Source organism: Phalacrocorax aristotelis, chromosome 1 (genome assembly GCF_949628215.1).
Source record: "Phalacrocorax aristotelis chromosome 1, bGulAri2.1, whole genome shotgun sequence".
Lineage (NCBI taxonomy): Eukaryota > Metazoa > Chordata > Aves > Suliformes > Phalacrocoracidae > Phalacrocorax > Phalacrocorax aristotelis.
Window position 1 is genome coordinate 194,439,632 of NC_134276.1, and position 13,277 is coordinate 194,452,908.

At 43.7% G+C, this 13,277-nt stretch overlaps 1 protein-coding gene across 2 annotated transcripts in view; it reads left to right on the plus strand.

The window, feature by feature from the left end:
* Positions 1-499: 499 nt before the first annotated feature.
* LOC142051751 (ADP-ribosylation factor-like protein 8B) overlaps positions 500-13,277 on the plus strand; it is a 28,241-nt gene continuing 15,463 nt past the window's right edge. Inside the window, exons 1-2 of one of the 2 annotated variants that reach the window (XM_075081207.1) lie at positions 500-974; positions 5,386-5,466. In XM_075081207.1, coding sequence (XP_074937308.1) covers positions 786-974; positions 5,386-5,466 — 270 coding nt within the window. In that variant the 5' untranslated portion in view covers positions 500-785. The remainder of the gene's footprint in view (positions 975-5,385; positions 5,467-13,277) is intronic. The other variant, XM_075081208.1, reaches the window with a different exon arrangement.

Here is a 13,277-nt window from a genome sequence, read left to right on the forward strand (position 1 = left end):
TCAGAGAACCCAAATAAAACCAGGCTAAGCCCTGGATATGAAAGGCTGTCCTTACACGATGACAATTCAAGAAGAGCTTCATGGGAAGAGTGGAGGTCCTAGGGGTGTGAGAACCGCCACCACTAGAGGTGAAAGACCTATCAAATCGATCCAAATCGATCCTGTCATGGAGTCCACCAACTCTCACAAGCCCGTGCAGCAAACGAGCCCTCGGCCACCGCTTGCCGGGCGGGGGGTGCCGGACAGCCAGCCCACGGAGGCAGACCGAGGCCGGGCCGCCCCGTCCCGCCACGCTCCCGCCGGGGACCAGCCCTTCACCTCACACCATCCCCGCGGAGCCACAGCTGCCCATGACGGTGCCCGGAGGCACCCCGCTGCTCCCGGGGCTGCCGGTGCCTTCATCCGAACGCCTCAGCCCCTCCGCCTGCCGCCGGGCCCCGCCCGCCATTTCGTGTGGGCGCCGCCCCGGTTGCGGAGGCGGCTCCGTCACCTCACCTGACGGGGGCCTTCCCACCCGGCCGGCGCCCGGCCCCGACTCCCTCTCGCCCGCCCGGGCCCTCCGCAGGGCGCCCCTGCTGCTCCCTCCCCGCCCCCAGCCGGGCCACCTCACACCCCCCCCCCCCCCCCCCCGGTCTGCAGCAAGTGGCAGCGGAGAAGGGCGGTGGCGCCATCACGTGAGGCTCTGCCTGCCGCTCGCCTCCCGCGCAGCCTCGCCGCCGCCCACCCCGGGCCCCGGCCCGAGCCCCGCCGCCGCCTCTCCTCGTCTGGCCTCGCCCGGCGCTCCCATGCCCAGCAGCGAGGCGGTGCCGCTGGGGCTGGGCGCCTGCCGCAGGTCGGGGGCGCTGGCCGGGATGCTGGCGCTGGTGGCGCGGCTGCTGGAGTGGCTGCGCTCGCTGTTCTGGAAGGAGGAGATGGAGCTCACCCTGGTGGGGCTGCAGTACTCGGGCAAGACCACGCTGCTCACCGTGCTGGCGGTACGCTGCCGCGGCCCGGCCGCCCAGGGGCAGGGGCAGGGCGGGGGGCGCTGAGGGCGGCGGCCGGCGGGAGGGGGCTCGCCGCGGGGCGGTGAGCGGCGGCCCTGCGGGCTGCCGGGGGCGGAGGGGAGCGGCCGCCCCGAGCCGCCCGCTTCGCCTCGCTTCCTCCGGCAACAAGTGCGGGCTTTGCCTCCGCGGCCTGCGGCGAGGCCGCCTCCTGCCGGAAGGTCCTGGGGGGCGGCAGAGGGAGGGGGGTAGGGGGCACCGGACAGCGCTTTCAGCTTTTACAGCCTCGGGAATTGCACAGCAGGCTCAGGTGGGTGTGAAATTGTTTCAAGAGGGAGAAAGAAAATGTCTCCTGTGTCTAACTGCAAGGGGTGCCCACCTCAGAGCAGATTCCTGAGCACGGACTCTTGCCTGTGACTCAGAGTTCGCTTTTCACAACCAGTGTATCCCAGAATAACGTGGAACATATCGTGCATCCTCCAAGGCCAGAACTCCCCTGTCACTGAATTCTCCCCTCCCATCAGTTGCATCAATATTAATGCCTCCCACAATTCTTTGACAGCTCTTTCCCAGCATTCAAGTCTTGAGTTTGGCATTCCCTTCCCGCCATGGCGATGGCCTTGCAGCCTGGGTCTTCTAACGCTGATGCCTACTCTGATGTTTTCCATTTTGTTGCCATGCTGAAATACATCTTTGTTCACCATGCTCTCTGCCCTTCTGCAGTTGGGTCCATCCCAAAGATTTACTTCCCATCAGAAGATGGAAACAAATATATATGTTAAACGTCATTAGTACTAATCATGCAACTTCTCAGTGCATACATTTTTCTGTGAGGCGATCACTGCTGTTAGATGTATTGCAGCTTCACCTGCCATGAGGTATGGACTTCCCAATGTTCTTCAGTCCTTATCCTGAAAAGTTACTGGATCAAGAATCAAAACCACACTGGGAGGTATATGGCCTAAAGTCAAAGAGATTGAGACAGTGATGAACATGAGTTTATGAAATGTCTTGTTTGCCCTCATATATAGCTATGGATTAAGGGAAAATTAAGAGATTAGTGCAAGTGAAGAAGTAGAGAGAGAGAAGGAGAAAGGAATGGGGTAGCGAAAGTACAGAAAGCAATGAAAGCATGCATTGAGGGACATTACCAATCAATGAACAGAAAATATCTGGAACTGGTATTGTAGTTTGTTTGTTTGGCACTGTGGTGGTCTTGGTAACATGGGCCTCAGCACTCCTCATGCCTGTTGCTAGCGTTCATCTCCCGAGGGCGGGCTTTGCTGAGGAAGGGGGAAAAGGCCTGACAAATTCTATTGCTTCTTGGATTGATTTCTTAAATGGATCAAAGAAGAACACAGCAGTTCAGAGACCTCTAACAGCAGTGTGTGGTATTAGACTTTTGTGTGTGTAAATGTTTGCCCACTCATTTATACTATACCACCTGTGGAATGGCATCATAAGGTGTTTGTCTCTCGTGCTAATTAATATCTTGAGTGCCAGAGCACTGCTGTTACTGCAGGTCTGATCTTGCCAGCAAACATACCATGTAAGAATGTGCTACATGTTTTCTGACATGGGGAGTACCGCAGATTGCAGGTTTTGTGGCTTTTGGATCTTTCAGTCTGGAGATGACGCACCATGATAATCACTGAAGAAGGGTGGCTGAAGAGTTGGGAGTAAGTCAATGGATAATAGTTTACTCCTGAATACAGTTGATATGGGATGGCAAATAGGTTGAGAACTCTATGTGCGTTTGTGTGTATGTGGTTAGAGTGTGACAAGATGAAAATAGCTGTCACAAAATAGTGCCTACTTAAAACGCAAACTGCTGTGGATCATAAAAACAAATGGTAGGAAATTACTATTTTTTCCACTTTGCAACAGTATTCAGCAATCCTGTCATGCTAACACTGAATAAACACCCTTTGAGACAGTATCCTCCCTGAAGGGCTTGAGCCATATTTAGTCCTCTGTTACTAGTGGAAGCCTTGGGTAACGTCACTGCCTTTTACGGTGGATGTGCACTGATGTAATGGAGTAGAATCTGGCCTGTGGTTGTTATGGTAAGGGGTTACAGCAGTATTATCAGTTCAATATTCAGCAACATTTAAAAAGGACATTACAAACTTCTTAGTATCAGTTGTTTTCGTCTGTGTTAGGATGTAATATCTTTTTTTACTGAGCTACAACAATAAACTTGTTTGCACATCTTGAATGGTCACAAAAATAGGTAATTTGTCATGTAAAACTTCATTAGAAAGCAAAATGGAACAGGGTTTTTACTTTATGGTGCTTACAGTACTTGAAACAAAACACAGTAACTGGAGTTCTTGGACTAATGCAAACGAAAGATTCAACATATTACTTTCTTTTCTTCATTGTATAGGAAAATAAAGAACTGTAAACATAATACTTTCTTTGTGGCTGGTTCCATTCAACCAGAATGAAAAGGTTTTAGAAGAGAAGACCCACAAAGGGAACACTAATTCTTTGCATTCTATCCCCAATACCAGAGCAGTTATGATGGTTTATTTTTTATTTTTGTCTTTCAGTTTACCATATTACATACGGTGTATAATTTGCGAACAAAAGTGGAATCCTGACTTTCTGTGAGGTTGTTTAAACAATAGCCTCTTGAGTCGGCTGGCAGTTCTTCCAGGCATTCCTGTGCTTGAGTAATGATGTTACATTCTCAGGGTTTATGTGTTCGTATGTGTTTATGTGTCTGTCCTCCACAAATAAATGTACTAAATATTTTAACAAATTAGGCCGCTACCTGCTACAAGAGATGGTTACTGATTGGCTCTGTCTTACTCCATCCAATAAAAAACTTCTGTCACTGCTAGGTACGAGTATCTATATGAAACTGCAGGTGCATTCGTCTTCACTGTTTTTTCCTACTGCTGTTGACAAGTAATTGAAGCAAGAAAAGAGGAGGGAAAAAAGAGACTAACAGAAACAAAAGATGGGGAAGATGTATAGTACAGAATTTAGCAAGAAGGTTCCCATAGGTAAGGTTGAACAAGTAGCTGATGGAACTTGTTTCTTGCCTGAAGGATCTAATTCCAAAGCCCAAAATCTTGTGAGGGGATCAAGAACTGTCAAAGGTTATACAGCTTTTAAAGTCCCAGATAAAAAATAAGTAATCTTAGTTTGTGAACACAAACTGGAGGCATGCTCTATTCCCACTCCACCATAAACTGCAAAGAGGAAGGTTGCAGAAAGCATATAGAGACCAGCAGTAGCATTAAGGGCAGCTGGTGGCAATGTGTGCAATGTGAGGCATGTAGCTGCTCTGAAGCCCTGATCATCCACTTCTCAGATGGGAGGGCCCTCTTGAAACATGCCTGTTTCAGTCCTTGTCTACATGTCTGTATTTTCTTCCAAAAAAACCCCAGGGCATGTGGCATGATGAGATGGATGAAGGTAATATGGGCAGATGGATATGGAAGGGCCATGGCAAGTCCAGAAGGTCCTGCTCTCCTTTCTGGATGACTGGAAAACCAGGGCTACTGTGTATGTTGCAGAGAGTGCCTGGGCCTCCCGTGTAGACATAACTTTTAAGAAACCATCTGCATATCTTAATGCACCACTCCTAGGAGACACAATACCATATTACTAATACATTTTGAAAAGGAAGATTGAATGATGAGTTATCTATTTAGATGTGAGTTTCACCTTTATCCTCAAAAGCTGTCTTCTGTAGTGGGTAGATGTGTGTAAGGTTCCTTTTGGCATGATGACAAGCGTCTGTCTTGTGAAAATATTTCTCTGAACTGGGAAAGGAGGCAGCAGTTTGGTTTTATGTTTTGAGTTTATGGTGTGCTGAGTTAATACCTTGTATTTTTCTTTCTTAATGATGTTCTCTTAGCTTCCACAGCGGGACTCCTCTGCTGTCACCTACTCAGACGGAAAGGGTCTGCATGTAGTACTCTCCACATGAGTAGTCTTTCACCATTTATTATATTTGGAGTTAGACTATTGGTAACAGTAGTGAGAAACTACAGGGAAAATCCTGATATAGTGAGTTTTGTCGTATTGGGGGTTGGACTAGATGGCCTTTAAAGGTTCCTCTGACCCCAGTCAGTCTATGATTCTGTGATTCTGTATTTTGACCATGCTGCTCTCTGGTTCGCTTAGGGATCAGATGAAGAATTATCCAGTCTCGTGGTTTCTGGGGTGATCTTTGTTACTGAGGAGAATAAAAGAGTGTTTAAAGGGATGGAAATAACAGCCTTCCTTGGTTTGACAATGCATTAATTGAAGTGCTGGCCAGTGCTTTTGTAGAGATTTGTCATATTTTACAGTGATGTAAAATAAAAATTTTAGATTACAAGCAAGAAAGTAATCTGCTGTGTACTATTTTATAATAAATATAATTTTTTGTTTGTTTGTATTCTAGTCAGGGCAGTTCACAGAAGATATGATTCCTACAGTAGGCTTCAATATGAGAAAAATAACAAAAGGAAACGTTACCATAAAGGTAGGTGTGCATGTTTGAATTAATACAGAGTGAATAACCAATAGACAAAGTGATTTCAGCTTGGAATGTGAAAGCGTAGGAAATTTCTGATGATAGGATCATTTATCTATTTTTCTAGGTCAAAAATAACTTTTTAAAGGCATATAGTTCTGTATTTGCATTAACCTGTTTGATTTCATGATATCCATGCCAGGCAGAAGCTTTGCTGCACTCTTTTGGGTTAGAAAGGTCATAAAATTCTGAGATATTCAGGGAGCTGAGTTGACTCTTGGAGTTGCCTCTCTCCCCTCTTCTCTCTCTCTCTCTCTCTCCCTCCCCCTCTTGTAAGTGTAAGTGAAATCTGCAGGAACTTCACTCCTAACTTTTGCATCTCAGTGAAGAGTGCAGTTTAGCTCACGTAATGTCAGCTATGTGGAAATAGAACATCTAATATAAGTCAGTTGTCAGGGAACCATCTCTTAGGCCTATAGAGGAATATAGATGAGGCCAGTTCGGTTGTGATTCATGCCGTGGGCATCAATATAGAAATACATCACTCCAGTAGCATTAAGGCTTCCTCTGGTGTTTGATCATGAAAGGAGCCTGGCTGATTAGTCTAGATTGCATTCATAACTTCTGTGAAGGGAATATAAGTTTTTGCCTTTACCTTGACTTTTCCCTCCTTTGCCTTCATTTTCTCTTCTTTCTCCCTCAGTTCTGAAGTTATTCTTTTTCTTCTGGTTTGGTATGACTCCTAGACCTAGGGAGGATTTTCTGTAATGACTTGTAATGTGAATATAAGCAGTTATTAACTGTCTACCCGCTCGCTCTAAACAGTGAGCAAGTAAAGGATGGTAGAAGGGATGATTGACTTCTGTTGGCTGGGAGATGTTAAAGCTGAACTAAAGAAACCTGAGCTTAAAATGACCATAGGCATATAGATACTGTGACTGCCTGTCTGCTTCTGGTCTTAGTATCTTGCTATACTTTTTCAAGATTTTACATGACCATAGGGCTTTCAGCTGTATGTTTCACTTGTGTGTCTACTTCCCTGTTACAAGCTTGCAGAATAATCAATAGGTTCCTCTACAACTGCTTGTATGTTACAGTGTCTAATAAGCCCTTTGAGATCTATTGAAATGGAAAATCTAATGTCAGCCAACTATTTCCTCTTATCACCCCAACTCTCCTTCCTGTATACGCTCTTGAAATCCATGTCAGGTTTGGCTGAATAAAAACTCCTAACAACGCCCATGATTTGGTCTGATTTTAATGTCCCAGGAAATTTTGGTAGATTGCCAAAAATAAATGTTGGTATCTTAAAACTAGGTCCACAGTAAAGACTGTAAAAGGCTTGAAAGGAAAATGGAATAAAAGTGAAGTAGAGGAGAATCATTATTGCCTGAGTAACCTCAACTTTCTGACTTTGTGCATGATCATTATGATAAGTACATGATTAAAGCCTACTTTGGGAGCGAATTTGACCTCACTCTTACCGCAGAGCAGGGGAGCGAGAAGACAAAGTAGCATCATATAAGCTTATTTAATTCATGCATTTCTTGAAAGGTAAATGATTGATAGAAGCCTAAACTTTTTTTTCAGTGTAGATGATGTATATGTGTTTGTGAGTTTTAAAAAAAACAAATTGTCCACGATGAGCACTACAATACTCATTGCAACATGGCCAAACTCGTCTTGGAAGTAAGAAGTGTGTCCTTCCAGGATGTAAAAATTTCAGCAGAGAATTTTTTTCAGAAGGGAATGCCTTTCTGTAGCCTTGAATAACTAGCTTTTGTGTGATACTAGGAGAAAATGTCCAATTTAATATTTTAAAATAAATACAAATTATTATACCTTTATTATATTTGTTGTTAAAATATATTGTAGCAAGAAAAGCACATGGTGCAAGAGTTACAGGAGTGAAACCTGTGAAATTTTGAGAGAACACCCTCACTCTGCACGGGTAATGGAAGCAGAAGAATTTTTGTCATGATTTCTTACTTTTTATAAGCTCTTCAGGGATGATTTGAGAGCTGCTTGAATTGCCAACATCTACAAATGTGAATGTGTGTTGGCTCTCATTTTACAGTTTATTCTCAAAGATCAAATTTTTCAGCACTGTTTTCATGGAATACACTAATAGTGTGTCTAACAAACCCTTATATTCATCTGCTGCTGACTAGCGTGAGGTAAATATGTAGGAGCTAATGGCGTCAGGGTAATGAAATTCAGTTAAACTTTGGTGTTTGTCTACTGGAATAGGTAGTCAAGACTAGCATTACTTTAACCAGTGGACAACTCTCTGAAAACGCAGAGGAATTTATACGGCAATATGAGTAAGCCTGCATCAGTCGGACTTTATCTGGGTAAAACATAGGTGACCAGAATCAAAAGCCTGTCATCACTAATTCTCACAGCCAACCCTGTACACTCAGTTTATTTTAGGGACACAGGAATCAGAAAGAATAAAAGGTAACTGAACTGTCTTTCAGGAGAGAGAAGGAGGGCACAAGGTGTGCGTTCTGCTGAGTAACAGTTACACAGCTTTCTCTTGTAAATGGAGGTAGTTATTTCATCATGCTTTCTGTTAGTTCTTACGAATGCTATGTTTGAAACTGGTGAAAAAACCCAAAATGTCACCGATGATGAGGTTTCACTTCTGGTGTTGGCCCTTCTTCACCTCTTTTGTCAGTATATACAAGATCATCCAAGGTCTCCCTCATCGCTGCTGGTTCATTTCTCTGTGGCCAGCTCTGCTTGTGTTAGTGTGTACACTACATGTAAGGTAAGGAAAAATTTTAATTTACAGGAACATCTGCTTTGATTGCAGTAGGGCAGTATTCATGCTGCATAACAGGAAGGTGTACTGATAGACACAGAACCATTTCCTCTCCTTCCTTGCTGTGGAGTTTCCCTCCAACTCTCCTCAAGCCCATTAGCCTGTCCTCATCAAACATGTTCTCCTCTTCTACTGCCTGGTTTCTTTGTGCCTCATCCCTTCGCATATACATGCAAAGGCCAAACCCTGAATACCTCCGTCCTCAAAATACCTGCTCTTGTCCCTTAAAGAGGAAGCAACAAATGTCCTCGTTTAGTCCACGAGCACGTTTGTCAGTGGATGAGAAAACAAAAGAAATGCTAGTCTTGGATCCCTCTGGTGAATGTGTCTCAACAACCATCCACGAGTTGCTAGGCAAAGAGCTGAACTCTGTTATATAAAGAACATACTTCATCCTAACAGTAGCTTGGTACATTCCTGTTTTATCTTCTCCCAAAAGAAGAGGCTTTTTAACCAAAGTGAGAACTTCTGAATATTTTTGCCTTTGGGGCCCAAATTCTGCTTTCCAAACAGAATCTTTCTTGTAAAGGAAGATAAAACCAGCCTCTCTTAAAAAAAAAAACCAAAACAAAAAAAAACCACAAAAAAACCCACCTCATAAAATAACCTTTTAATACACCTGGCTTTCTGCCGGTGGTAGCACTTCTAAACATCAGTATGACATTCCTCGTGCTGGGGACAAACTAGACTTGCCTTCTGGGAAACCTAAGAGGGAATCAGGTCAGCCTAGCGAGGGTGGCAGAGATTAAAGGTCAGCTTTTACAATCAGTTTAAGTAGATCATGATGTGAGGTTTTACATTCTACTTTAAGCCTGGTCGTGCACCCTTGCACCCCTCTTCCATCAACACCAGCGATCACATGGCAAAGCAGTTGTCAGATCAGTCAACTGATCTAAATGAAAACAACCTCTAAAAAACCCAACAACCAGCCAAACCAAACCTGCACCCATGCTAGTTTCTCCCCAGTTGAATTACCTAAGTAGTGTACTCCCCAAACAGCTGCCTGATTGCTGGTGCCACCGCAGCGTGGGAAAGCAGGATACAGACGCAGGCAAGATAATGCATTTTGGGGGCACCCTGGATAGATTGATTTAGTTGCAAAACACCGTATTTAGAGCACAGAATCTCAACAGGAAGAAAGCACTCCGTCCCTTTGGTGAGAAAGATTAAGTTTTCCTTCATCCTTCTGCTCTGGTAGCTGCAAACATTTAAGCACAACTAATGTAGCCTGTTGCTAGAGGGCTGCCAGAATTATGGGTTCAATACACATAGACTGATAGTGGATTCAGAAGGATCAGTGACAATATTTTAAAAAATTAAATGTTTAATGCTATATTGCTAGGATTTATGAACTTTGGATGGTGTTAAGTTTGCTAGTCCCTAAGAATAATTAATGATTCATTAATATTAGTTATGAAGCTGGAACACAGGAAGTTCCAGTTAAATATGAGAAAGAACTTCTTTCCTGTGAGGGTGCCGGAGCAGTGGCACAGGCTGCCCAGGGAGGCTGTGGAGTCTCCTTCCCTGGAGACATTCAAAACCTGCCTGGACGCATTCCTGTGCCCCCTGTTCTAGGTGTGCCTGCTCAAGCAGGGCGGTTGGATGAGATGATCTCCACAGGTCCCTTCCAACCCCTGCCATTCTCTGATTTTGTGAGAGTTGATGGAGAAGTCATATGGGCATTGATATCAGAAGAACAGTCTGATTGATGTGCTAATTGTATAGATTTTCTCCCTCAAGATTCTGTTTATAATACACAAATTAACATGTACAGTAGCTACGACAGCAAATCAAATAGTGTATTTACAGCAGGAACGTCAGAGGTACTGCCTTACAAGTGCAAATGCATCCTAAGGCTATCGCATGCTTTCTTGACCTCTTATACATCAATGGCAGATGTGCAGGAGAACGGGACCAGTGGAAAAATTGTGATTAGCATTGTGATATGAAGCAGCAAATGCAGACTCAGAAGCAAAAGCTGTTTGTTTCAGTTTAAGTAGTCAAACTGTCTTAAGTTTTCACTTATTCAAAGACGTATTTTTTCTGTTCTTTCAGGCATGCAGGTGTTCTTTTTCCTCCTGCCTGAGCCCTCCCTTCTATTTCAGAAGAGTGCGTTTGTACTGAAGCAGTACCTTCCATCTGAGCTTTATCAATGCTTCCCAATTCATCCAGGAGAGGACTCTATTTTAGTTATTGCTAAATGTCAATTTCATACATTTTTCATCATATCTGCCTTGCTTTACCACTGATGAAAGAAGTCCACAGATGCCATCGTCAATAAAAAAGTTAGCACATTCCACCGTAGTTCATAAATAATCCACAAGATTAGGAATTTCCTTTCCCGTTATTAGAGTTGTTAAGAATAAGGGGGTAATGCTAACATTATTAATATGTTTCTTAGTTTCAAAAACGATACTTGATTTGGAAGCCAATCTGCACAGGAAAATAATTTACCTTAACCAGTTCACATGGTCTCTCTGCTACAACAGCATACAGTGAGAGAGATGTAAGGGAATATGGCTCTTACGTATAGATGCTTGTTTCCTTAAAAGCCTGTCAAGGTGAAGTACTTGTATGTCACTATTGCTGTATCTAGGTAAGCTGTTAAAATCTTACAGCCTAATTGCTAGATAAAGTTTCCAAAACTATTTCAGTGTGAGAATGCCATAATTTGTTGGTAAGTTGATGACTGGAGAGAGGTGAGGGGGAGGCTTCCTGCTGGAATCCTTTGATGACCTCTTTGCAGCTCAGTCAACAAGGATTTGGAGTGAAATTTTCTTTAACCTTTTTATCCCAACAAAGCAGGTTATCTTTCTCATAGAAATATTATGATATCCAACTGTCAGCTACTATTAAAATCCCTGGATAAAGTGTTACATTACTAAACCTGTGCAGTCTTTAGCATGTGGCAGGAATGTTCTTAATGGTAAGCGGATAGGTCTTGCATCTAACCTTTTTCAAAGGTCCCAGGGACACTGCAAAACAGAACCCCTTAACCTTAATATAAGACTGAGGCTGAGAAACCATCTGAGTCAAAAAGTCATCAGGTGAAAAAATGGCATTCCAGAAGGCTAGGACTGATCACCTTAGGCAAAGAAAGTTGCAACACCAACAAATAGGTGATACTAATCCTTTATCTGGTTTTTGCCAGAGTTTGGGGTAGGCCACTAAGAAGGCAGTACTATGGTAGTGCATTGCAGCATCACTGCCAGGTTTCTTGACTACAGTTCTACGTCCATGTTACATACAATTCCAGAAAGCGACAGGAACTAAGAGGCCCACGGTCTTCTTTACTTTCTTCCTATTTTGGCAGTCGTTTCCAGAAACTAGCGAATTTACTCTCATATTTAGTCTCTAATCCTAGAGTACAAAAGTATCATCACTGGCATGCTTGTATGTATTTATTTGAACCACACTGAAAGAAAAACACTGATTCATGCAAGCCTAAACATTTTGTAGGAAGATGCCAATTTCACATGCTCTTTAATTAAAGTTGAGCGTGATCAGAAATGTAAAGCTCTCAGCTTTAACCATGAATTGTCGAATTTTGGCTTGTCAGTGTATTTTATAACTTTGTTACCTATTATTTCCAGAAAAAAGAGGAGGCAAAGAGGAAAGATTTTACCAGGCAGCATTTGAAGTCTAAGCAGGAAACTTCATAAATTGGTAGGTTGTGGTTGAGGTATTAAATTACAAGATGATTTCCAGTATCAAAATACCTAATGTACTACAAGTTATGGAGCGGTTACAACTATTTTGATGGAGTTCATAATGAAACTGATGGTTATTGCTTCTTTATGACAAAAAAAAAATCTATGAGTGAATTAATTTGGGGTTTTAATTCCAAGCAGGATTTGCTTCCTGAGTGGTCTGATTTTGATGGGATTGCTCTGGTTTTAGATTAGCTCAGTATTAGTCATCTTTTTGCTTTGCGGAGATTTACTGTTCAATAAGCTAAACAGCGGCTAAAAAGTTTCTTTTAACAAACCAAATAATCAGAGCCTCCGAAGACATGCCTCACAAACTGTTATTTTAAATGATTGTGAGGCTCCCAAGTAATCAACTGTTGATCGTCACAGTGGTGGTTTTAGGATAGCCTCAGGTATGAAAAAGAAATAGAGCAACACAAGACATGCATACAGTCAGGCAATGCAGCAACTTCATTTTCCTTGCTCTTGCACTTCGTTTATGCTTGCTCTCTTAAAATAGCACTGCCAGCCAATTTCTGCACCCCGCCGCGGATATTGCAGTCTGGAGGGAGCGGGCCTGGAGCTACAGAGGTTGGACTCTGGTCACCCCAGCTGTTGCCACTAGAGGCCAGCGTCCTTCCACGGGAGCTGCCGCCCGGGCCAGCGCAGGCCAGTCTGCTGGAGGGCGAAGAAAAGCTGTTTGCTCTGATGTGGCAGAGGGGGAGGAGGAGGATTATCCCAGCTCTGTTCATTCCTCTTCCAGCTGTCTTCATTGCAGCATCCCTCCCTGCTCTGGATAGTAGAGTTTCCAAGTCTCCAAACATCCGCATAGAAACAGAATCCTCTTGCTTTGTAATACTTCATCCTGCTATTCAGCAGCAATTAAGAAACATTATACCTGTCATGTCACCATCTCATGTATCATGAAGTAATACAAGCCTCTGTGTGTACTGCCTCAACCTCTTGTCCTATCACCTGTTACCTGGGAGAAGAGACCAACACCCACCTCACTACAACCTCCTTTCAGGTAGCTGTAGAGAGCAATAAGGTCTCGCCTCAGCCTTCTCTTCTCCAGACTAAACAACTCCAGTTCCCTCAGCCGCTCCTCATCAGACTTACGCTCCAGACCATTCACCAGTTTGTTGCCTTTCTTTGGATGTGCTCCAGTACCTCATGAAGAAGCTTCTACAAGATCCCTTGTTTTGTACAATGTTCTTTCACTCTAAGTGTTAGAAAGGTTTTTTCCCTAATATCTGACATGAGTTGCCATCATCACAAATTGAGCTGCTTTTTTCTTCTCTTCT